This window comes from Vicugna pacos, chromosome 1 (genome assembly GCF_048564905.1).
Source record: "Vicugna pacos chromosome 1, VicPac4, whole genome shotgun sequence".
Taxonomy (NCBI): Eukaryota; Metazoa; Chordata; class Mammalia; order Artiodactyla; family Camelidae; genus Vicugna; species Vicugna pacos.
Genome location: NC_132987.1, coordinates 6220127 through 6247489, shown reverse-complemented (window position 1 = coordinate 6247489; position 27363 = coordinate 6220127). Strand labels below are relative to the sequence as shown.

The 27363-nt window shown below is 40.0% G+C and overlaps 1 protein-coding gene across 2 annotated transcripts in view; it reads left to right on the top strand.

Moving 5' to 3' along the window:
• The window catches only part of SATB1 (SATB homeobox 1), a 100170-nt gene that overhangs the window by 30041 nt on the left and 42766 nt on the right, over window positions 1–27363 (top strand). For both annotated transcript variants that reach the window (XM_072946906.1, XM_072946845.1), the window contains exons 6-7: window positions 17922–18033; window positions 20412–20866. In XM_072946906.1, coding sequence (XP_072803007.1) covers window positions 17922–18033; window positions 20412–20866 — 567 coding nt within the window. The remainder of the gene's footprint in view (window positions 1–17921; window positions 18034–20411; window positions 20867–27363) is intronic.

The window sequence follows — 27363 nt, the reverse complement described above, 5'->3', positions numbered from 1 at the left end:
TCTTCTGAGTGCGCTGAGCTTAGCAGCTACACAGTCCTGAGAGCCCCTGCTTAAGGGAATCAAGGTGGTATAAGTTCCTGGAGCCCTGAGTGAGTGGGCGTGGCATTGCAGGTGTTAACATACAAACTTCACCATGCTACCTGAAAAAAATAAGAGTACAGTTTTTGGCTGCTTTGTTCATTAGCCAAAAAAAAAAGAAGAAGAAGAAAAAGCATTTTGTAAAAAACATTATAAAAATAAGAACAGAAAACAGAAATCTCTTCTGGAAGAATTATTATTTATCAGGATTTTGTCGCCAGCTTTGTGGCATTGGTTTACCTTTTTATTTTGCCTCCCCACTTTTAGTGGGATCATATTTTTTTCCTTGGAGATGCCTGTCATCCCATCAGGGATTTTTGAAATGAGACAAAGATTTATTATTATTGAACTTGATTTTTTTTGTTTGACAATGAATTTTGGTAACAGGGCAATTAAAACTCCCAGCAAGAGACTGCCTGTGTTTCAGAATGTAAAGCCAAATACCACTTTTGATAATGTTCAGCTGATTTCAAATCAGAAAGAAAGGGTGCTGTGAACCCGCTATTCACGGGCTGCCTGTGTGGTCAGGACACAAGTGCGTCACAGTGCCGTCCACCAGTGCCCTAACCATCATTCCACCACAGAATGTGATTAAAGTGCTGCTCTGACTCCATGCTCACTGAAGTTTTTAAGTTTCTTTTTCAATGCAATGTTAGTCTGTCAGTCGTTTGAACTTGAACTGGCTGACTGCAGTAAACATTGCTGCAATTGAGATGTTCTCCAAATGCACTTCCCAAGTGATGCCCATAAGGATATTTGGGTGCCTTTGGAGGGAAGCTTGCGGGCTTTTGTGCTGCCGTTTCATGGAAACTCCATGCATTTCAGGTTTGCTGCATTACAGTCCTTCCGCTTGACTTTGATATTTGCTAGCAATTAGAGGAATGAAGCAAATGAATTAAGCTTATAATTAATGATGGCTTTTTATATTCTTTTAAGGTAAGCTGTAGCCACGGGTAAAAAATATCCTCTGGTGTTGAGTCCATTTCTTGAAATTTAGAGCAAACTCTTTTTTTGTCATTCTAGCTGAACTCCTTCCATTATCTCTCACCCTTGGAGTAGAGAGGATGTGAATTTATAAGCATCAAATAAAAGTAATTTAAATTAATTAAACACAGTTAAATCAATAGGATGATATAATGAAGCAGGTGACTCTTACCTCTGGGACTTTGGGTTTTGCGATGACTGCACATAATCTGTCAGTTGATTTCTAGCATTTGAGCATTTGAAATGTTTTAGAAACAAACTTTTTTTTTTTAATTCAGAGCTAAAATATGGATAAGCACCCATGATAGGAATCCCATGTATGCTCATGTTACCAAATGTCCCATTGATTTTAGAAGGAAATTCAGGGAAAGATTTAAGGCATTTACTGTGAGCTGGAGAAGAGGGCGCTAGGACAAGAATTTATTGATACAGTGGGAACGAGCTGTTAAATGACATCAACATTCAGCCAATAAACTCCACCTCACTGTAGCTTATAAATACAATTGTGAGTTTACTTAACGTTATCATGAGAAATGAATTGAATCCAGACAATTATAACATTAAACAGAATGACACAATGAAATCCGGGACTTGGTTTTGGAGTCAGGCATTGGTGAATTTCTCTGAAGAAACCTTGAGTGGAACACGTGACCCCGTGTAGCTGGGGACCCCACTGTCATCATTCAGGGGTGAAATTAGACTGTAAGTTCAACATCAGTTGTAATTACAATCTTCTTTTCTTTAAAAAAAAAGTTGGAAAAAAAGATTCATCAGTGGAAGCAAATATTCTAAATTAATTTAGGTTTATGAGAAAGTGCAAGTTGTTCTCTAAATGAGGGGGTTAGTCTATATTCTGCTGCATCATCTTCTCTTTCTTTCTCTAAAATGAATTCCTGAATCTGATCCTCACTTCAGAATGTTTTAATTATGAACTATTTTTCCATTTGCTCCTTTATTTTCTCTTCTGTCAGAAGTTGTTAGTTAGGGCAAATGCAGCCACTCTTAGGCCTACGGCCCCAAATGCATGCTGAGCTTGGTCAAACTCCTCTTTCTTGCCTCTGCGGTGAGATTTGGTGATGAAGAGGGTGTGAAAATCCCTAGCAAATAAATACTGCCTCCGTCTTATACCAAATGGGGCCCAACAGCAAGAAATACTCTGTGTAAAGACTTTTTTCCCCTTCTTTGAGGTTTGATTCATTCAAGTGATGCTCAGCTTGTAGCACCCAGTTCAGCACATGCATTTTGCTGTACCTTAGGGTTCAATTTTGTTGACTGGGATAAAAATACCCCAGTCTCAAATATGACTGTCAAGTCCCTTAATGATACACTTAGCAGAATGTCCACCCCATAGGCAAGTGGTTTCCGTTTACGGAGTAGAGATCTTGAGGAAAGGGGGATTGTCCCACAGTTGCAAAGCACATGTCCAGTTTGCACTTGGAATGTCGGAATCAGACAGATGAAGGAGCCAGTGCCCCTAGAGATTAAAGTCAGAAGCCTGGTTAGGACTGACCCGAAAGCCCTTTCCCACTGGCAAGTTTTAAAGTGTTGATTTTGGAAATGAAGACGTAGGTTTTGGTGCAGTCATGTTCTCTCTGTACTGTTTGCAGGGTTTTTCTCTGTAGCTGCAGAAATTCCGTAAGTGTGCATGTGGTTTGACTTATAACTCATGCTTTCATTTCTGTTGCTGCTTCCCTATCATAAATCTGCCCAAATAGCTTGCCATCCATCTATTAAGTTTTTTTGACCCCGTGTTCGTTAATTTTTGTAAAGCGTTCTAAGGCTTAAGAAAACCCTAGCTCATTATAATGTGAGGTTGGGCGTTCTGTTATCATTCTGGCTTGTTTTTTAGTGGATGTGGTTAGATAAGTTGGATGTTGTATTCTGCCCTGCAAGTAAGGAGGAGAGAATAAAATCTTGGGGACAAGAAAGCTTATGTCATGGGAACTTGAAGAGTGTGGATTTGGAAGGTAAATTGGAATTTGAAAAAGGAAACATTTTGATTTACAATAAAACATTTTATTTTGATTTTAGTTTTCCTTGAAGTTTTGGAAATTGAACTTAAACCTAGCTATATACATTCCCTAGATACATGTATAGGTTGATATAATATAAGCCCTAGATATACACATTCAATATAAGAACAGATTCATTGTGTTAAGTGTCATAAGTAAAAGGTGAGTTAATTGCTTTTGCCAGGCTAGAGTCTTCCTTCAAAAAATGTTTAGGTCAAAAAAAAAAAAAAAAGAAAAAAATGTTTAGGTCAGATATTCCTGAGGGATTTTAATCTGATGTGTGTGCGTTTTTACCACCCCTCTCCGCCACACACACATGCACACTTATGTGTACGCGCACACACATCACCATTCTCACATTTTTAAGACACTAGATCATTCTGTTTCATTTCTCACCTGGGGAAAAGTCACTCCAAGCCCAAGTCCCACACAAAGTGAGAATTGTCATTTTTATTTCCGAGTAGCAAAAGATGTATAAAATGTGTTAAAATTCGAACATTCTGTCGAGAAGTAATATTGAGAAAAATGATTTTTTTTCTCTCCCGACAGCATCTCGGGATCTATAATGTGCCAGACTTTTTATTAGATCCTGGCAAAATAGCTGAAAAAAGAAACCGCCCTGCCCTCCTGAAGCTTAGCATTTAACCATGCGGATTCTCCAAAACTTGACAGTCATTTCCATAGACCTTAATAAACCCCTGTATTCACCTGATTTTCAGTCTTATTATACAAAGCAACAATTTAAAAATCCCCATCCGTTAGGCTATGTGTGTGTGTGTGTGTGTGTAACATATGTCTATATATATATATATATATATATATGAAATATATATATATTTCACTACACTTTGTGTTAATTCTTTTCATAATTTTTAGACCAACCTGGCGTTTCTGAAGAAATTTTAATGAACATTAATAATCAACTTCTCTCAAGAGAATATCCAGCAATAGATTCATATATTGTATTTCACATTGAGAGTCTAATCTATGAAATTTATTTGTGTATTCACATATTTATTCATTCAAAAATATATATATTGGCAGTCTGCTGTGTGACAGGCATCCTGTTTCCTATTGTGTAATAAGGATGACACATCTTAACAGTTGAAATAATAATAAACTTGCATTTGGTGCTTTTGCAATATCAAGAGTGTGTCTATAACCCTAAGTGGTGTTTAGTTTAAATTCCCCTCTTCAGCTGAGGACCCTGAGCTATGGAATGTTTGAGTCCCATGGTTATGTGGCTGGTAAAGCAAAGGGGCAAGAATTCACACCCAGACCCTGTGAGTTTAACCAAGTATTCTTGGCTAGATGGGTAGAGTGCTTATTTTTAAGCCTTTCTCCAGTTAATTTGACATTTTATCAAATACTTACATTTCTCTGCAACTTACAGTTCTCCATTTCTATTTATTCTCACCGCTGAAATGTTTAACGTCTTTTGTTTTTGTAATTTTGATTTTGTCATTCTTACATTGACTTGCTTTAGAAATACCATCACTTCTGGGGGTGGGTGGGGATAGCTCTGGGGTAGAGCGCGTGCTTAACATGCACAAGGTCCTGGGTTCAATCCCCAGTACCTCCATTAAAAGAAAAAACAGAAATTTTACTTAAAAAAAACCAAACCATTGTTGCATGCTCCTACATTAGAGCACGTGAGGGTGATTTAGACCACAGGGGCTGACATCTGGGGTAGTCTGGATTTGGGGGGGTTCCAGAAGTTTTGACTACCAGCTGTGGGACCGTCACTTCCCCCCGTCCTCACATCTGGATCAGTGGGTATGGCTGAGCTAATGGCCCTTTTTATTTGCGCCCCCACAGCAGTGTTAGACGTCCGCACGGGAAACAGTGGGCAGTTCTTTAAGTCTGTTTGGAAGTGTAGAGCTTAGTCGTCCACTGGCTTGATGTGACGAACGAGTTGATAACTGGCAGCCCCACTGAAAAACATAGGTTCCTATTGGAGCTGTGCTTGGAGGATTTTGTACCTGCCCCTTCCTGGTATAATACTGTCAATCTTGTTGTAAAACATCGTGTATTTTGAGGAAAAGCTCCACAGAGGAACTCTTCTTTCCTGTTTGAAATTACACAACTTTCCCCAGTTCATACCCCACACCCATGGGAGTCCGAGGTTATGAATATCTGCTTTGCCAGGCACGGAAGCACTTGATACTAATTGGGTTTTATTGCCACTCTCAGCAGTTGTAGTAATGGCGAGCTGGTAAACCAGTTTTACGTGGGTAGAGGTGTGAATTGCTTAAGTTGCACCCAGTACTTTTTCCTGTCTCCTTTTTTGAACCGGTTATTGCTTCACTCTAGTACCTCTTTCTCGAATTAGACAGTAGAGGGGGAGGGTATAGCTCCGTGGTAGAGCGCATGCTTAGCGTGGACAAGGTCCTGGGTTCAAGCCCCAGTACCTCCATTAAAAAATGTGCATAAACAAATAAACCTAATTACCTCCCCACAAAACGAAACAAAACATCAAATTAGACAGTGAGATGTCTGTCGTGGGTTAGTAAAAGCCCACACAGAATCTACGATAGACGTGTCCTCCAGGCTGCAAGTTTTTCTTTTTACATCTCCTCTCTCAGGCTCATTTTCAGCCGATTTAGATACATAAGGATTTTACTGTAGCTTGATGTCAGTTTCCTGTAACCTTTCAGATATATTCATCCAAAAAGCCAAACTTAATAAAGCATCTAACTTACAACGGATTGATCTCAAATATTTTATGGCCTATCTTTTCACAATAGTCACACAGACGAGTTTAAGCCATGCCAATTTAGAGAGTGCTTAACAGTGTGTAAGTACTTCATTTTCACTTAATAGATTTTTTACCTATGCTTTGTTTCAGAGCTGAACAAGTTTCCTTTGACCTCAGAATCACTAATGCAAGGAAAATTACCATATCATGAATGCACCTCCCCTATTTTTTTTCTGATTTGCAGAATAATAAATACAGCCAAGGCTCAGGAGTAGGAATGGCCTGAGAGAAAGCCTCTTAAATGCTCTTTTCTAATTGTTTTTTTTTTCTTTTAAAGTTAACCAAATCAGGCTAATCAGTCAGATTTTCTTGCTAAAACAGAGCTGGTTTTAAAGTGCTTTTTGAGTGTCTTTTTTTTTTGAAATTTACTACTGAAATTTCAAGTTGAGCTTTATCTGAATTTGGTTTTTAAACCTGTTTTATTTCATGTCAGACAGGGGCCCCCAAGAAACTCATAAGCAAACAGAAAACCCTAAATTCGGGATAATCAAGACAAACAGATACATGCACCCAGTTTTTCCCCCCCTCTTTCTTTGGAAACTGCTTGATCGTAAGGTGCTCTGAGTATTAAAAAAACTTAAGAGAGCCTTTAACGTAACAAGAGAGAGCTTCAGCGGGGCCTCACAGCTCACTGCCAATTGAAGTAAGGAACGCTCTGGCTGTTGGGACTTTTAAATCTAGACTTAAAAGTTATTTGTTCTGTTTAGCATTTTTAAAACGATTCTATTAGGAATTGTATGTGCTTCAGTTTTAATTTTAACTCATAATGATTGTAAAGCACCCTGGGATTCCTGCATGAAGGGCGTTATAAGATTGTATTGTGTTCTAATATGCTGTGTTGTTATGGGCAGTTCAGAAGGTTACAAAGGAGGTGGCTGACTTCCTTTCAAAGTCTCTTTCCTTTCTCTCATTCTTACGCTAAAACCCTATCCTCTTTAGCCGTGATCTTTTTCTTTCCTTCCTTCTTTTCCAAAAGCTATTCTCTTGTACGGCACTATTTTCCCATTTAAAAAAAAAAAAAAGCGACTCTAACTTAGTTTACGCAGAGGTTAAAGTTTATGCAAACCAGATGACGTGTTGAAAGTTAAGAGCGATTAGCGCTTTCCTTGTTGGCACCAGTTGAGATCACTTTTCTTTTCCAGATGACAAGACAGGGTATTTCATCACTGGGTACCACCCAACTGTCCCAGACTTGTCCCATTTTACTGTCAATCCAGTGTTTATTCCTCTGCAGTTAAACAGCGTGGCGCTAACAAGAGCAAGTACTAACGCTATGAAATGTCACAATATAGATTTCCCAACATGTAGTGACACTCCTGGGTTATGCTGGCATAGGACAGAGCTTGATTTCGCTTTATTTCTTAATGAAACTATTTTTTAGATTTATTTCATTAGCAGTTGTGTTCTCTCCCCCTTTGTGGGAGTCTGTGTGTGTTACTGCTTGCTGCCACCCCATAATTAATGCGCTCAGAGCGTTCATTCCATAGGAGTCTAGAAAGTGAGCTGTGCCGTCACGGCTCTGTAAATTCAGGCAAGTGACTCTGTGCCTCAGTTTCCTCATCTCTAAAGCAGAAAGATAACAGTACTGATTTTTCAGGATTGTTATGAGAATTACACGAGTGAATCCTTGTAAAGCATTGAGAACAGTGCTCAGTTCTAAAGTGTGCAATAACATGGGTTGTTTTTCTAAACGTGGGGGTTGAGAGTTTGGCATCGCACTTGTGGGTCTCAGAAACTTTGTTGCCACGTAGAAGATTTCTATGCAAGCGTGAGTTTGTATGGAAACAACCAAGAACTTTTCATTTGTGAAAAAAATTAAAGAAACTTTTTATAACTTGTCCTCACCTTGAAGGAGCGCTTTAATTCGGGTCCTTAGAATCATGTATCTTAAAATGGAAGTGAGGGAAGACTCAGGCAAGCATGATGCTTTAAATAAGCACATTTGCAAGTTAAGCAGATATGATAACTTAGATGGGACAGTGTCGGGGAGGGAAAAGAAACCTCCTGGGACTGTCGTCTGGATGTGAGTTTTCCCCAGTGCTCTTTCCTTTACCCTCACCCCTGCTCCCCGCACCCAAGGCTCTGTCCTCTCCCTTTATACAGCCCCATAGCACTTTCCACATTGTTCTGTAATTATCTGTGGCCAGACTGTGTTCTCTACGTGCACTGTAATTGACAGCCACAGAGGGGCTAAGTTTTATTCACCATCACAGTCGTGGATCTGGCACACAGGAGGATCTCAGGAATACTTGTCAAGCCGAGATAGCCTTGTAGCGTTTTCATCATGTCTATTTCATGAACCAGTAAACTATGTCAGTAGTTTTCTTTGTAATGTTTTATCTATAGTCTTATTTAGAATATCCTACTTTACAAAATATTTTCCCTATTATGCTTAATTCTGAATTTTTAATTTATCTAACCCAAGAGCAAATTACTTCTGCATTTTTCTCTAAGAACCCCTACTGATAATCCAAGCTGTCCCATAGTTTTGCTTATATTGTGATGTTCTTAAATATATGGATAAAATTATGTTTGTAAGGAGAACAGTAGTCTTGGACCCAAAGATCTAAAAAAAAGGACCCAAAGAGCTAAAAAATGCCCTAAGAGGCCTAATTATACATCACTGTTAAGCACAATTTAACAACACATTTCTGTGCACATTTTAAGTTTTTCTTTTATAATCAGGTGTGTATTTCAGCATGGCTCATAGTTTTCATTTTTTTCTCCATTGTGTTATATTTGAGATCCACACTTTTTTATTGTTAGTTCCATTTGTCTGTTTCTCATTTGAAAAAAAAAATATATATATATATATAAAGGGGGGAAATTTCAATAGCAAAATCAAATGATTTCTAGACCAAGATGTTGGTACTGCCAACATGGAAATGCTAACAGTCAGTACCACCCCATGTTAGTTCACAGTGTCCGTTCTTCATTTGAGGGTCCGAAGTCCACATTTGGCAGTGGAGGCTCCGTTTGGGGCTGTAAACATATAATGTGTAAAAGTCAACTGTGTACAGGTCCAGAGTCACCTGGGTTTAGAGAGAGCTGCAAATGTAGATAACTGTTCAGCCATTCCAGAACAAAGCCTCAGAGCCTTTGTCCCGCCTCCCGCAGGAGCACCAGCTCAGCCTCCAGTGATGGACGGGGCTTGGGACTTCGTGGCGGCCAGCCCATCCATCCAGCACAGATTGACCATTTCGCCCTAACTCCCAAAGAGCTGATCACCAGTATACTGGCATTTTCATAACATTGACAGAGATGAGCCACATTACCTTGATCTTTCTCTCTGACCTCATTCAGAAGTGACATTGGTTTGTATTTATTTAGTAGACATGGGAAATCTTGATTAACAACTAATAAAATACAGAAATCAGGGGTATGATTTAGCCCTCGGTCTCCTGTGAAATCTTGGATCTGTAGACCCTGCAACGGGCTCCCAAGAGTTTGTGCAGACCCAGAAGTTACGAGTTTCTTGGGGCAGGATGTATGTGGGGAGAGCTTTCGTAATTTTCATGAAATTCCCAAGGAAAGTCTTTGGCCCTATAAAAAGCTAAAAACCAAGTTTACTTCCCGCCCCATTTTTAGGCAATGTGGCTTAAAATCTAATAGCGTTCACGTAAGGAAGGAGTGCAGAGAAGGAATATAAAATCTGAAGAGTCACAGTCTAATTCTAGTACTTACTTTTGGAAAAATGGACTGATTGTTCAAACTAGTTCTTTTTTTTTTTCACTCGGTGCCTTAACATTTTTCAAAATGACTTTCATTTAGGCCCTCTGGAATTTACTACAAATTTGATGTCTTTTCCTGCTATTTCTAAGTACAGATACTAGAAATTTTAATCTCCAGAGAGAATGGGAGCTCTAACCACACAAAGGCCAGCAGAGAAAGAAGAATCCCACATTCCCCAAATGTGCAAGTTGGTAGAGAACGCGGGAGGTTTAGAATCTTAGGAAACAGTTTTTGCAATAAAATCAAATAAGGCTCATTCGATTTAGATTTACCTAATGAAAAACTTGTGAAAATTCTATTTGGAGTAGCATAACGTTTAATTCAATAATAGGGAGTATATTTTTAATAATCATATTATAAGCAAGATACCAAGGGACTTTAACCTTCTTAAAAAATAAAACTGTAGTGGGGGATGTTTGCACAGTGAGTGGATGGTACGTATTACAGTTGCAGCTCCCTTAGTCACTGAAGACCCTGTAGGACCTCTGTTGGGGAATACACACAGATCTCATAGAGTCTTCAAGCTGTTAGAAAGGACCTTGGAGATTTTCTAGTTCATTTCCCTTCATATTGCAGATGAGCAAACGTAAGCCTCTATGTGCAATTAATTTGAAATGTTACATGCCCTTCGTAATAATACACTTTTTAACAAATATTTTCTAATTTAAGCCAGCATAGTCAATTAGTTTGAATGAGAAGGTTTCAGAATAGTAAGAAAGATCTATATGGGTTCTCAAACAAAAAGACAAAATAGAGAATCTGGTCAAAAGATACTCTCTGGGCTTTATATAAAATTCCTTTAATTATGTGGCAAAGCCACGTGAACTGCGAACCAGCATTTTGTTTTAAAATTACGAATTGGATATTTCAATCATTAAATGAAATTTCTGTGCTTCAAAATGATCGCATTGTCATCTTTAGGAAATGTGATAAGAGAATTCAGGCAGAATTGGATGGGTTCTCTTTCTGCTTGCTTTCATAGACCTTTGGGGCTTTGTCCCCTTTCTATTTTTAGCACAACACAAGGATTACTTGGTGTGAAGATGCCTTTTGCAGGCACTGGGGTTGATCGAGATGGCAAGAACCATAATGATGACAACTGGAGTTTAAGTAAAATTTAGAAGTGATTAGTCTCTCCTTAACAAATTGAGATTTCGAATATGCCCCAGTTGTGTCTCCCCAGAGAATAGCTTAGAAGGCAATAGAGGATCCGGAGGGAAAGATCTGGGGAACGTAAGCTAACATCACAAACAGAATATTACACCCAGAGGTCCTGCCATTTGCTTCCCATAAATTGAAGCCTGTTTCCCTCCCTACTTGGCACCCCCTCCTAGTACCCGATAGGGTCTACCTGTGAATTTTCACCAAGTTCATTCCATGTCACCATCTCCTATGATGTTTTTTAGAGCTTGTTTGTAGAATTTGATATCCTTTGGGATTAAAAGAAAACTTCATGTACTGAGAACCACGAGATAGTATTTGAATATGGGGCTGATTCCATTTGCTCTGAAGTTAAAGTTTGACCTTGGAGTTCTCCACCACGCACATAAAAACCCCCGCTGTGAAAATTCAGGCCATAGGCAGACAGGACCTGGAGAAAGGGGAGTGTCATTAGTGTGTGTGGAGTTGTACTGCTCAAAAGATAAAAATGTCAGGGAATAGAGAGCCAGCAGTTTGACAGATTGTTCAGTAAATGCTCATTTTATTGAAAATTATAAAAAGGTGCTTAATGTCTCTGTGCCATTAATACAATACATAAAAAGGTTACTGTCAAGATTAGTGTTCCAGCCCTGAAAATTAACTGCTGGGTTTTATAAACCATCACTCTGCGTCGCCTGAAAAGTTAAAGGTTTCTGTATATACGTTTTGCATGCGTGGACACTTATCTCAGAAAACAATTATTTTAGACTTTACGCCAAAGGCACTAGCAGTGATATGCTTTCTTTTAAAACATGGACCTAAGAGCTGTGTATTACGAACAAGGTGAAACCATGAAAGATCGCCTTGCAGAATTAAATGTGTGCAAGATTATTTCCCTTGCTGTCTCTGGAGTATTCGATTCAAAACATACATCCCTTCCTACAGAAGAAGAGATTCAGATTCCTTAGTTGAAATTAATTAGCATTCAGAAACCAGATAGCATGTTTTTGGGTATTCATGAGATCTCTGTTTGAAAAAAAATGTTTTTAACTTGTAGAAATGTGTTGCAACACACAGATGGGAAGAAAAAGAAAAAAAAATCTCTTTAGCAAGCACTGTGTGTAAAAGGAATATTACATTTTGCACGCTCCTGATTGCTCTGTGTAAACAGTTTTTGACATCTGTCTTTATAGTTTTCTAGGAGAGGAAGACTTTGTTAAAAGAATCATTTTTATACAGCAGTCACCATTTCAGTCTTGCTTTACCTGTATTATGAAAGCAGATGGTCTGCATGTCTTTTGAATATTTATAACTATCAAAAACAATCTCTTGCTATTCACCCTTAGGCTTATGAGATGTCAGGACTGTTCTGGTTGAAAAAAAATCATCTTGGGTGTTTACAGAAAGAGGATTACATTAAGCTGAAATGACTATACATTTTCCAGTTTAATATTTGTCCATCAGCTGTTTAATCGTATTTAGATAATTGTGTAAATAAGATGTGGTAGCTTTTGGCCTCTCTGCTGATGGAGCCTGAAAGCTTTAAACGTGGGTGAACCACCATTTCGGAGATGCTCTTGGTACCTACATCCACCTGTGCTAAACCATCAGCAAGTCTTTAGTAAGTCTGGGTCGTGATATCACAGTCCTCTTTGTGGAGGGGGAAAAAAATTGTGCACAGAAAGCCCGTATGGAGATCACAGGAAAGCTAGGGAGCTGCTGGCTTCTGGGACAGGCTGTTTAGTTTATTAGAGTGTGTTGTAATATGCAAATACGGTCCAGCACTCCAGTTACCCTTTAAAGATGGCAGGGCTTTCCCTTTATTCTCTGCGTGCTCGCAGCGCTTTGAGGGTATTTTGGAAAACTTTTGGTATAGTGGGGGTTAACTGTTTTTTGACTGGAAGCTGAGCAGTCAGAGATAACAGATTTTGCTGTGGTTGGTTGATTTGGCAGAAAAGCATGAACAGTTTTGGTTTAAATGATTGAATAACCTGATTAGCATTGTTTTGGGGTGGGTTTTTTTTTTTTTTTTTTTTTTTTTTTTTGGTTGTTGTTAAAGGCACAACAAAGCAATTTGAAGGGTAATCAGATCCCTGGCTTCTCCCAGTTGACGAACCTTTTTTTTCAGAAGGCTTCCCCTCTCCCCAAAGTCTTCATTGGCTGCAAAGATGACCAAGTAGAAAAATAAAACTTATCTTCCCTCAGTGTCTAAGTGTGTTATAAATACATCCCTCCAATTCGTGTCATATTCTAGCAGGGGTTTGAAAGAATATAATCTTTTGAAAAATGATGTAACCTCAACCAACTCCTTGTGGGGTTTTTTTGGGGGGGATGTGTATTTTGTTTTTCAGATGTACAGCCCTGCTGTGTTTCAGAGCTAAGGTTCAGAATGTTCTAACCAGCTCGAAGTCGGGGCTTTAGGAAAATTCCACCCTTACCTTTTCACAATTAGAAAGGTTATAAATAATGTATTTGGCTGAAAAGGAAGCCCAGCCGGTGGCAGATGGTACGATTCTAGAGTACCGGGGCTTCTGTGAAGATGGCGTTCTTTTAGATCGGAACTTCAGCAGACTCTCAGAGAAAGCCAGAACTCCTCGCCGGGCGCAGACATGTGCTTTATGGCTCTTAGAAAAGCTTACAACCTGGCCCCTCGAGGGGAAGATTGTGTCACCCTGGTGTTAGCAAGCACGTCACAGCCAATGTCTGCTGACTTCCAAATTGTGTCTCCCGACACTGGTGGCTGGGGACCTCGTCATTGGTGGGGGTTACGCTGTGGCTTTTGAACTTGGGCTTTAAACCGGAGGAGTTTTTTTCAGCCTGATTGTTTCCTTCCCTGAACGTGGATGCTTTTACACAACCGGCCACTGACTAGGAAGATTCGTGGTGCAGATCGTGCCCTTTTCCCGGTGCTTTGGAGAAGCTCGTATAAATAGACACCGGGAGAACCGGGGTAGCGTCGGCACCGAGCGCTGATTTCCGAGACATCTGTGTGGATGGAGCTTAAAACGCATGGGAAGGAATCTCTCACAAATGAAAGAACAAAGGTTCCTCAGACTCTTGAGTTCTCTCTTGACAGCTGAAAGTGATGGATTTTAAAAGATTCACGTGACAATTAAGCTGCCGTCACCTTTGACCTTGAAGGAAAAAAGGAGTGAGAGGAGGATTTTCTGGTAGCCTGCAGGCACGACTTATTTCAGTGACCTTTTACTGATCACCAAATATGTGCCCAGACCTGTGATGAGTCCCGGCTACACAGAAATAAGACCCAAGGCTCACCACCTAGTAGAAAATAAACAGCATTGGCAGGTGCTCTGTACAGGACGTTTGGGCCAGCGGGAAAGGCCTCGCAGGAGTCCCCACTGAAACTGTACCCGAAAGGGTGAGCAGCTGTTACCTAGACATGGGAGAGGGCGTGGGTCACCCCTCCAAGTCAGGGGAGTCAGTTACCAGGTGCAGGCCAGCTTCAGAACACACCACCAAATTGGAATATTGAACCAAAGGGAAATACTCTTTTTTTTGGTTGGTGTCTCCTCTTGCTATCTCTGGACCCGACTTATAATTTAATCATTTAATTTGTATACTCTGTTTTTCCTAAGGAAATTTACTGGACTTAAAAGACATCATTTGAAGATTTTATCTGAGACTCTTTTGTTGTTTAAAGCGAAGTCTTCCAACTGGTCTGAAAGGTGGTCGTATAACAAAAGCCAGGGAGGAGGGAGGCGGAGGGCTGTCGTGGTAATTAACTTCCCTTAAGTCCAAGCTTAAGGAAGTTCCAGGCTGGGTGCTAATTGCATCACCGAGTTGGTTATTTTGTCTGTTGTTTGCCCAAGTGTAGATAGTATGTGTCTTCAAGGCACTATTTTTCTAGTGACTTGTCCAGTGCTTGGCACATAGGAGGAGTTTGGTAGGTAGATGCTGAATGAGTTGGGTGAGGGGGGAGAAACACCTGTATGAATGGATGCTCAGGACAACCCACGAGGTCCGCGCCGCTGTTCAGTTCCCATTTAGGACCGGGGATTGCGATGGTAGTTGATTCATTTGACTGAGGTCGCAATACCAGTGTGCGACCCATCTTGGACTTGAATGCAGATTTAGCCAATTCTGCTTCATCAAATGAACATTTAGTGTGTGTTTAAGACACGCCAGGCATTTGGGCTGGAAAGGAACATGGGGCCCCAGACCTGCAGGGACTCACAGTGTACAGAGCAGTGTTTTTAGCTACTGGTCTTTAAACCAGTGTTTCCTTTTGATTGATAGAAGAATCCTAAGCCTCCCCCTTAAAAACGTGGACCTTTGTCTACCCCCCCCACCCCACCCTCTGGTCTGTCTTTACTGTGCAGGAAAATCCTATCACACTTGACTTTCTGCTATTGGTGTTATCAAAACAATAAGTGGTTCTTTATGATTTTCCAAATTGAAGATACACCACTGAACATGGTCTTTCAAATACCATGTGCTCCACGAAAGTCTGAAATCTCTCTTCCCTGCCCTTGAACCTCATAGCACTAGTCAGGTGCCACGCCAGAGCCTTCAGGAGGGATTTTACCACGAGGGGGCAAAAACGTCTCGTGCGGTGGCTGTCTGCACAGTTGAGTCGTGAGACAGATCACTGCGTATTATTCCAGTAAAAACAGAGTTGACCCCAAATTACCTGAATTACGGAATATGTCCCAGCCCCCTGAAAGCGCAGAAAGATAGAGAACCTTGAACGCTGCTTTGGCATGCGTCATAGCCCGTGGATTAGCCTTTTGATTTGTGTCTTGCTTGGGCTAATATTTACATTAATCCGAGTTCCCTAAGCACACCCTACTTGACAGAGGGGAAAGCATCCAAAAAGTCACTTAAGGACAGAGCCTACCAATTTAGGGTTAAACAAAGGCAGAAGGGAGCTTTGATGATCACGCACATATGGGTATTATTTTCCACACATGGATAATAATGAACTGCATAGCACTGTTACATATGGGCTCCCGTTGTATAAAAATATTTCAGATTTTTTTCCCCGTGCACATGATGTATTTTTTCTCCCCTCCCCCACCATATATTTTCCACTGTTGGTCTACTAAATCCCATTAGGTTGAAATGATCTGTTTACATGTCTCTTCCTAATAGTAAACTTCTTGTTGGCAGAGGCTGTGTCTTACCCTCCTTTGCTTCCCTGGTACAGCCAGGCACATAGTAGGTATGAGGCAAAGAGCAAATCTCATAGACAGACCAAAAGGCAAACTCCAGTAGCCTGGACATTTGTCAGCAAAATTTAGATATGTCATCCGTTTCTGAAAATGACATCAGCTACATCAGAATTTCCATGTACTGTTATATGAATGTTTAAGAATCTTCCAGCACGTCTATATTGAACTGTAATAATTTTTTTTAAAATTGGACCTAAGTAGAAGACTGTGGGCTGTCTGTCGCCCATTTGCAGAATCAACGGTGATTCATCAGCATTCTCACTAGTTTTATTAGCGTCTGACTTTATTGATCCGTCATTACAATAGAGTAAGTGTGATTGAAGCTGACAGATTGTTAACCAGATCGGGTGATCTTCTGGCTCAGGCTTTGGCAACCTTGCTAAGTATCTTTTTGGACTTTGGACGGGAAGGATGCTTTTAGTAAAACTGCACGCTCCTGGATTAATGGCGAAGCATCACGAGCCCATGAAAAATGTCTTTTTAGGGAAATACAATGTGAAAATGACTATAAAGTAGGACATGTCGAGAAAAAAAGATAGCACAGTGCCTCTTAGGAGAGCGAGCCGTGTTTTACATAAATAATGTACCCCCAGCTTACCCTTCCCTGGAAGTTCTTCAAAGATCTCCAGGGTTTACATATAACAGGAATGTGTGCATGTTATGAAGTTAACACTGATCACGGATATCAGGAAAATCTGTGTTAACCAAAAGGAGGGCTTTACCTGAGAAGTCGCTTAAAGAAGATACTGCTATAAAAATACTTTTGTCCCCAGACTGGCTTTTTCGGTTGTTCACTGGCCTCCCAAACAAGGCTGCCTTCTGTAAACTGTCTCACCATAGTCTAACTGAAGTCTGAAATGTCAGTTCTCCTGTTTCTATACAGAGGAGTGGAGGATGGATTGGTGCTGCAAAGTCTAATTATTCCTACGACTCAATTGGAAATTAATTTAGCCGCTACTAGAGGATATGAGTGTTGTGGTTAAAAATAACCGTGATTGAGTCACTGAAATTATCAGTACCAAAATTCGCTGGGAAGAAAATGAGTTTTAGAAAACCAGCAAACTAGTAATACATCAAAAATCATTGTCTTTCTTCATTTGTATATGTTAAACTGTCAACTCTGTTTTTCAGGCTTTTGTTAGAAAAAGGGTGCAGACATGTGACAAAATAAGTCATTTGCTTTTTGTGTGTATGTGTGTGTGGTGTCCTTGAGAAATCAGTTACCATGAAATGCATATATTTAAAAATTGTAGGGGTAGTTGGAAATTCAGAGCCCAAGCTTTACTCTACGTGAAGCCAGCAGTAAGATGGCAGCCTAGTTTTTTTTGTTTTTGTTTTTTTCCTTTTGCTGGAGGTTCTTTGTGAATAGTTTGTTTCTCCTTCAGTGTGGTCAGTCAGCCTTTGAACAGTGCTAGTTTGGCTCTAGTTGAAACCCAAATAATAAGAGTGGAAAGAACAAGTGGTGGTTCCCAAACTCTAATGTGCACGCAGATCCCCAGGGGAACCTGAAAAAGTGCAGGTACTGAGTGACTGTCCGTGGGAGGGGCCACTGCTCTGCATCTCTGATAAGCTCCCAGGTGATGCCGAAAGTGCTGGTCCCCGGGCCATACTGGGAGTTGCAAGGATGGAGAGCCCAGACTCTAAACCACAAAGTGGCATTTATTTCTGAATTGCGATCAGAAAGTCACCTTCAAGTATTCGGATTTATCGGGATCGGTGAAAGTTCGTCAGCGCAGGAGTAGCCAACATTGATGGAGGTCCCTTAAATTCAAGAGCAGAGTCTATGGGTGTGATAGCTTTATACCAGTCTCCGTGGGCTGTTGCTTTCTAGTGAAATAAGCATTGGATGGTCCACTTTATGAATTTTAAGAAGTCGAGGCTTTAGGCTAAAGTGTGAAACAAAAAAGGTATGGGTACTCAGTTGATGTGGGGAAAAAAAAAATACATTCCCACCATCGAATTCATTTCTGTGTCCTGCCTTGTGTTTCGATGTATTACAAATGTTTCCCCCCCTTCTCCATGCAGAGTATGATTTCTTCCATTGTGAACAGCACTTACTATGCAAATGTCTCAGCAGCAAAATGTCAAGAATTTGGAAGGTGGTACAAACATTTCAAGAAGACAAAAGATATGATGGGTAAGCAGAAATCCCTGCCCGGGGTGGCTCTGTACCATTACTTGTCATTGGGGGGTGGGAGCGGTGATCAAAGTCACACCGAAAGCCAGGTCTTGTGATTGCCCAATTAGAGATCCATTTAAAATCTTTCTTTGCTGGTGGGGAGTGGGTCTGAGTCTAATGAGATAATGAAATTCCATAAATGTTTGTGTTTAAATCAGCCCAACTGACTTGGTTGTCAGACTTGCCAGAGATCCAGGCGAGGGGAGAGGAGCTGTCATTTTTTAACATCTCAGTGAAGACCTAACCTGGCCTTGAATAACGAATATTGGCCATGGTTCCTCTCAGAGAGAAATCATGCTTTTATGTTTTGGGATTTTTGTTTACGAGACGGGGAGGGTGCCTATTTTTTCCACCCAAGTTTTAAGGAAATTAAATAGTGTTTATAGTCCCCAGAGTTGGGTTCAAGGGACTGGTAGAGCTGCCCCCTTGGTAGGTACAAGGGTGAACATCCTTTTTTTCCCTTTTTTTTTTTTGGTGGGAGGAGGTCTGAGCATCCTGTCACCATCCTTACCCAGAGAACCATTGCGTCATTTCTAAACTTTGCATGCCAACATGGCGTCCTATCTCAAAATGTAACTTTAGGTCAATATTTGTTACGCAGGAAATACATTAAAATTATCTGCAGTGTGCAATGACAGATAAAAGTTGTGTGTTGTACCTGAGCATTTAGATTATGACATTTTCTCCCCGTTGAGTTCATTAGTGTTCATAAAAGCAAACACTGTGATTAAGGTTAATGTTTTAATTTTCTATTAAGGCTTTCTTTCACATACTGGTACCTTCCAAATAAAATATCTTTAAAATAATATAGGAGTGGGACATTTAATATGCATAGCATTATGTCCTGTTTTAAATCTGTTTCTGTTTCCTGCCATGACGTTCCTTTAATAAAGCAACAATATTAACTTTTCCTTAAGATTTTAAGAGGCAAGAGAACCTGAATTTTGAGCATGTTTTAGCTTTTAATATTTGAAGCAAAACCATCCATCTACCAAAACAGATTCTCTGCCTTTTATAGCTTAGAGCTGTAATGAAGACAATGCATCATTTTTGGAATAATTGCTTGAATTACTATTCCCTCTGAATGGCCCACTTGGGCTGATATCACTGGTAGAAAGGGAAGGTTTCTTCCCCAATTCTTAGTTATATTTTGCACATCTCAGTGACTATAGCAATCAGTTCCTGTAAATATAAAAGCCTGAATATATAATGAAAAGAGAAATGATGATTAAAATTAACCCGGAGTCCATACATGGAAAGCATGGTGTACTATTTGGAAAGACTCACCTGTTTCCCATCCTCAATCTTTCCAGTCGAGAGCATCAAACCAGCCTCCTCCTTATAACAGCAAAGTGTTTGGCATACTGACTGCTCACTCTCAGTCCATCCACCTGCAAGGTCTAGCCTGGGGAGAAATATCCAGCCCGGGTGGCTGGTTGTAAATTGCAAAATCGTGACAGTATCACCGTTGTACCAGAACTGACTCCCCACCCCTTCCTTGAGAGATTGTCTTTGGCATCTGGTGATAGCCATAACTTCTTCAAGAAACATTTGGGCCTTGGCAATACTGGGTATACCGGCTTGCAGTACAATAAATCATTTGCTTCATTCTAAGAAATATTTGCGGACATCCCTGCCGTCTAACAGGATGGTTAGAATTACGTGACACAGGATATATAAGATACTCAACACAGTGTTCCAAATGTACTTTGTTATCATTACTTATCATCATGACCCACTTTTATTATTTATTATATTGATTGCTTTTTTATATATTCTTGGCTAGGTTAAAATTTAACATAAATAACATTTATGTCCTCTTTTTTTCTTTCAAACCTTTTGCCTAGAGTAGTAACAGTTAATAAGTATTAGGAGAAAATACGGGTGTATTTCTATTTTCTTAAGTTGGCCTATGGACTTTTCTTAGCCCCACCCACTCCTAATTACCATTAAGCAAATAGTGTTCTTCTAGAAGTTACTTTAAAATAAACATTGCTTTATAAGCCTCTTTGGGGTGATAAGTAAGAGTGAATAATAGTTTGACCCCAAAACTAGTCACATAGAATTTGAAAATAATTGATTTCATGCCTTCAACCTAAACTGCCTTCTAAAATGAGACCAAAAAGTGTCATCCCACTTTTTGAAAGTCGGTGGAAAGGTGCACAAGAGGGAAGTCAAAAGACAGACAGTGGGGTTCCAGCCTGGAATGTTCTGGGTTTAGTTGGATCTGCGGTGTGCCCCGTGTGCCAGCTGTCCCCTTGCAGGGAATGATGGGAGATCTTTATCAAAGCGGGTCACCATTGGCTTAACATGATTTTGCTTTTTATCCACTTCAGTCGAAATGGATAGTCTTTCTGAACTGTCCCAGCAAGGTGCCAACCACGTCAGCTTCGGCCAGCAGCCGGTCCCAGGGAACACGGCGGAGCAGCCCCCGTCCCCCGCGCAGCTCTCCCACGGCAGCCAGCCCTCTGTCCGGACCCCACTTCCGAACCTGCACCCTGGGCTTGTGTCAACGCCCATCAGTCCTCAACTGGTCAACCAGCAGCTGGTGATGGCCCAGCTGCTAAACCAGCAGTACGCAGTCAACAGACTTCTCGCCCAGCAGTCCTTAAACCAACAATACTTGAACCACCCTCCCCCCGTCAGTCGATCTATGAATAAGCCTTTGGAGCAACAGGTTTCAACCAACACAGAGGTGTCTTCCGAAATCTACCAGTGGGTACGCGATGAACTGAAACGAGCAGGAATCTCCCAGGCAGTATTTGCACGTGTGGCTTTTAACAGAACTCAGGTCAGTTTTGTTTTGCTCAATTTGGAAATGGTTCTCCTCCCTCTTTCTCTTTCTTCTTTAATCCCAGCTATACTAATATTTATTCTTTGATCCTCCACTCACATTTTCTCCTTCTCTCCCTGTGATTGTGTTGTCTTTTCCTGGGAGAGGTGCCTAAATTTGATCGCTCCTTTCCCTATCAGAAACGGGGGCTCCTCTCCCAAGAGAGAGCTGTGGATAGACGGCTTCTGATTCAGGGACCTTGAAAGAATAAATATCGAAAATACTCTAAACTGACACTTTTACATAATGGAATCATGGACTGTTGGTAGTAGCGGACTGAACAGTTGCATGACTTCATTGAGGCCATTGGGAGGACCCCAGGCTCTAGCCTGCTCTCTGTCTTTCTGAGACCAGGGATCCGAAGACCTCTTCTGTAGCAGGCCAGACAGTAAATATTTCAGGCTTTGTGGACCATAGCAGCCAGAGACAGAAATGAATGGAGGTGAATTTGGTGTTTCAGTCCAACTATTTACCAAACAGGCCCTGGGATAGGTTTAACCTTGGAGGCCTTAGCTGGAGATGTGTCACTGAGATCTGCATAAATCCCTTGTGTTCCCACCTTTGACCTCCAGGGCAAATTCCTGTGAAGATATGATCAGCATGGGCGATGTTTAGCAGAATGTGGAGAAAGGGTGATACCCATGGGAAGGCCTCTGATAAAGATAGTTGAAAAGCCCGACATGAATTCATTCTATTAAACTGTGAATGAGAGGATTTTTTAAAACTTTTTTTGGAAACTGGTATGATATATAGTGTTTATCTGGGGCCTAGGCACACACTCACAGCAAAAAAAAAAACAGCAGAATGTGTAACTTTGATTATAATGAGGACATGATGTCCTTTTAACTTTCTTGTTTTGCCACTATTCTTTCGTCAATTTTTTTTTGGCCTGACTCATACTTTCCCTTCATATTTAAGTTATTTTGTTTATTATATGATTATAAGAATAAAATCCCGGTACAAAAATATCTAGTATTAATTCCTTGCTGGCAGAGTTTCCAGACCTAGGAGAGTCCCAGCTGTGACTTATTTTTGGCTTGCCTTTACTGGATTGAAAGTTAGGAGGCCTTACAAAGCCTTTAACTCAGTGTTTGTGTTCCGTTTCTTTCACTGTTTTTTTGTGCATCATTTGTCTGATTTTAAAAGGGCAGTTGCAGAGTTAGGTCTCATGTTAAAATTGTATGGTTTTACCTAGTTGTGTATTTTTACAAGCTAAAAATGTCTTTATTATTTGCTGGTAAGTTTAATATGACACCTCCATTCGGTTGGGGGTGGGTCATTATTTTTAAAAAACGAACGAATGAATGTATCAAGTCAACCTTCTAGAGGCTCCTGTTTCTGGGGCATTCTTTATTTTCGTAAATAGCAGTAACAACCAGTAGTGCAAAAAAACAGACAGGTCTCTGCATAAAAGTTCAATGAGATGCTTGTTGAGTTGGATTGAAAGCCCACGAAGACAGCATTGACTTGGACACAAATGACTTACCGATAAGCACTTTGGAAATTGAGCAAATTGTTCTTTGTTAAAGCACCAAGGACGGCATGTTTTATATGGTGAAGAGGGTCCAGCTGAAGGAGAAAAGGGTGAGGTCAGCCCCCATCAGTGCGTTCTGTCTTCTCTGGGGCTGTAAGGTCCAGACTTTCCCCAGGAAAGTGACCATTTGTTCTCCTTGGGTTAGCACATGGACGGAGTCCACAGATACCCATAGGATTTGTTACTGGAAAAAAAGGCAGAGCTCTCTGTCTTTTTGTACCATATTAATCTCTCCGAAAAGATAGTCATCTCTGTGGTTAACATCGAAAATGGTGACTTCATGTTCTTTTTGAGGGTGAGAGGGGAATGAAGTCCTGCTTGTTACAGGTCTCTTTATTAGAAAGAGTCGTTACCAAAAATTTATTGGGATCCCCGGGTGACAGAGGGGTCTGATTTTACACCTTCCTATTGGTAATCGGTGCTCCTCAGTTAAAGCGGTTATTCGACCGTATCTGAAGCTGTTTGATTTCAATGAGAGTCAATTTCTGTGTATATTTAAGTGTTCACTTTTGGGGAATTTGCTTTGGGACATGCAAGCCATGCGTGTCTTTCCGGTGGTCACACTTAAACACCGCGCACGCGCACACGCACAGCTGCATTTATCTTAATGATTGCACATTCATATGAATGCATGTAGTGTGTTTATTTCAAAGTGTATGCATTTCAATAAAAGCAGGTGCAGCGCGAGAGTGTATGGTGTGAGTGTGGAGGACGAAAATACGCATGCTAATGCATATGTATAGAGCGGGAGCTCTGCGGAGTTATACTGCACATCACACATTTGTGTGCACTTATTACAATGTGCAATTCCAGCTCCAAGTTTAAAAAAAAATGTAAAATATGTACATACAAATGCAGAATTCTGTGATATGATCGGATAAAGACATTCGTACCCTATAAACAGAGTATCAAAACATTCATATAATAGATGATGCTGGTGTGAGTTGAGAACATTTTAGCCATTTAGCCATTGACATTAAAATCCTGGGTTTCATGTTTTAACTCTTAACTGGAGAATTTTCTCATCATCCTAATTGGGTCTCCTAAATTAAAACATACCCCTCTCTTGAGATGTTCACTTATCACTATTAAAAAAATAAAAAAGTCTACCTCTTCTGAAAATTTGTGATGAAATTTATATAATTACTTGGGTTTTTTAAACTTTTCTTTTTAATGAAGTGTAGTTGATTTACAATGTTAGTTTCAGCTGTACAGCAAAGCAATTCAGCTATACATACACATACATGTATATACATATATTTTCAAATTCTTTTCCATTATAGGCCATTACAAGAAATTGAATATAGTTCCCCATGCTATACAGTAGGTCCTTGTTGTTTATCTGTTTTATATACAATAATGTCTGTCTGTTAATCCTGAACTCCTAGTAGAATTACTTGTTTTGAGGACTCTTTCCCCTTCGAAATTGATGGGTATATGTTCTTTAATTGCTACTGAAAGTACCAGCTTTTAGCATATGTCATTCATTCAGTTATGCCTACTTGATGTCTTTTTAATAGAAACCTATGGCTCACATTAATTGCCGAAGCCTCTAGATTTATACTTTCCAGTTCACTTCTCTGTATTATTGCTATTTAAAGGTTGTGATAGAAGAAACTATATTCTTTAGTGCCTTTTTTTTTTTTTAATAAAACCCAGAGTTTAACTCTGATCCCATTCTCTGCTTTTTTCCCTTTTTTTCCTCCCCCCCTCCTGGTCTTTGGCACACTTCATTTTCCAGTAAAATAAAGAATGAAGATGGATTATTCAAAACTGATAACAGTAATGGACCATCATGTAATGTTTTATTGAATTTGAGTTCTGTAAATTATGTGGTGGAGAGAAACTTGCCTGCTTAAGTATAACAGAAATTGCTCCTGTGTCCCTATAATTCTTCACAGTGTAATTTAAGAAAAGTCTACTATCCATATCACTATTGAATAAAAGGTAAAAAGGTGCTATTACCCCGACGTGACAGCTCTCGTTTGGCCTCGCAAACGACAGAGATAAATGTGTCTGCTTATAACTTATTTGGCCTGAGTCCAGGGTAGTGGGTGGAGTTTGAAAGTAGCCTTCCACCTGGACACGTGATTAGAAATTCACCCAACAACAGAGGCAGGTAGTCTTGAAGAATATTAATATTCTCCATGTTTTATTTTTAGGGGGAGGTTTTATCAAATCATATTTTCCTGCGGAGGGCTTTGAAGTTCCACGAAGCTGATAAAATCTATTTGAATCAGTGATTATGTTCAAAGAGGAGACAAACTAGAGGCCAAACTGGCTTTTTTGTTCAGATTGGCGGTCTCTTTCACTTATCTGCTGTTTTAAAGAATTCGTTATTAGCTTTTGGAAGTGCTGATAATATTTATTGAGGGTTTTTTCTTTCTTTTACAATTACTAATGAATTTTACTTGTAAACTCTTTCTGGAATGTAAAAAGAAAAAAAAAGGTTTAGGAATTCATCTGCAAGTTCACTCTTTAACTGGAAAAATTAGAATGCTCACAATCACTGTGTAACGACCGTGCAGACTGATTTTATGTTTCCAAGGGGTCAGAGCAAATATTGAATGATTTGAAGATGTGACGCACAACAAAAAGCAACTTCTCATTCCCCAAAAAATCAATGTCCGTGAGGTGCTGGTAACTTTACATAACAGACCAATTCTCAAGTTCTTTGCAGAAACAAGAAGGACTAATGATTTTGCTCCGTTTTCATTCAGCAACTGTGTTATGCCCCTGTGGTGCACGGTAGTGATTCATTTTAGTCCTAGTGTGTCTGCCATAGCCAAGTATGGTACTTGACAAGCTTGATGTACTATCTTTTATCATGAAGAAGAGTTTTTGGTAAGACATCCCTCTTACTATGCACCATGGGGGATTACTACACATGACCTTGACCTAACTTGGCAAGTCCTAACTGTATTTTCAACCATGTGGAAATGGAAATGCGAGACAAGAGCCATGGGCATCTTGAATCCATAAATGTGGCTACTCAAGTAACAGCAACCAGAATAGGACCAAAACGTGCATTTCTGCATCCAGATTCTAATGGCAGTCATTTTGCATCCAGAATTTTCTCGGGTGATGACTTTTTCTTTTTTTTTGTAAGTAATTAACACTTTCTATTCAGGACATTTTCTAATAATATTTTCAAGCATTTCCACCAGGGGGCACTCCCCTCATTGAAAGCCTGGGCCAAAAAAAAAAAAAAAAAAGAAAGAAAGAAAGAAAGAAAAAGAAAAACCCCAAAGGTTTGTAAAACACCTGAGACTGTCTACACCGGCTGCCTGAGTATTCCAGGGTTTGAAATATCACTCCAGACTTTCAACATATTCCAGGCAGAAAAAAAACTGCACTTGCTCTAGTTAGAATAATTAAGTGGAAATAAAATGTTTTGCCCTGAAAACATTTTATATGCTCAAATGGGAAGTCATGCCAACATCAAAATATGGGGAGAGAAATTTCTAAATCCTCCCCCCAGGTGGCCTGCTGTCTTTTCCTTTAAGCCATACAGGAATTACTCACGTTAGCAAGACTTGACATTATTGTGTGTTTTTTCACGTGCTGGCTTTCTCACTGTACTTCCCTGCTGTCTCGGAAGCATTCCTAACAGAAAGATGATATTTTGTTATTGGAGATTTCTGAATGCCTAACTTCAAATTTCCCAAATATGATAACATCCTAAGTGTTTACAGGATCTCTTTTGACTTGAAGTATTTTTTTTTCAATTATGGAACAGTTTAGTCTGGATAAACAAACATCGTAGAGAGTGCCACATAACTTCTCACTGAAGGCTCACCTTGAGCAAATTAATAATTACCAATAGACTTTTCCCAGGGGTAGCATATCTCATCCTTAGGTTTGTCACCCATTTGTAATTTTCTCCTTCTATGGTCTGAATATACGTAATCCATTTAGTAAATATTTATCAAACACCTATGTGGCAGGCATCTTGCTGGGATGATGGATCAGTCTACCCAAGGAATTTATAACACTGTATTTAGGTGTACCGGATGTTTCTACATCTTTCTGTATAATTAAGATATATTGCTTTGCCAAGTCCATCTTTTAATACCTTTTAAACTTTTTATCCCCATTTAGTGGGGAAGAGTGGAGAGCAAGGGTTATTTTTTCCCACCTGTTTTCCAACGTTGTTTTGGAGACCTGGGTTTTTCGATTCCAACGTGATACTTTGAAAACACAGTCTAATTCGCTGGCCTTGTGAGAATTAAATAGCTGGATGATTGACTGCCTTTTAGTTTGACTGAATTTTAGTTAAATTGACTGGATGTTGTGCTCTTGTGTAAACATGGTTGCAGCGGTACTTGTCAGTGTTATGAATGGAGGGACATGTACCCTTCATCCTTCAATAGCGTTTCTTAGGGTGAAACCAAAAGTTTGGGTCTCATTTGCATAGACACAAGCGATAGACTAAAGTGTACGCTTAAGCCCCCTGAGCCTATTGGAAGTTCTTTTTTAATAGCAGCCCATAGACCATTTTTAAAGTGGATAGTGCTTTTATATTGTCTATACCCAACTGTTCTATTGGGGCAGTAGGGTACACTCTCCCAGAGGAACTGGGGATGAAACCAGGTTGGCAACTTCTAGAAAACCATTGAAAAACCGCAGTGGTATAACCTGGGGCTCGATTATTTTGTCAGAACACTTAACCTCCTTTCCCCAAATGTATCGTGTCTCCATTTCTGCAGGGTTATGAGAAAGTGAAATTTGCAGATTATTTGGAGATCTTGACATTTTATTCTGAGCTCTTGTGTGACGAGCTGAAATGTGGGAAGCAGACATGGCTTGGCATGCCAGGCATCACTTCATGTGCGGCTGGAAGAGGTCAGGGCTGCTCAGCTCTTATCAAATGGACAGAAAATGTTTCTAATCCCTGTATTTCATATAATCCCGTATATAT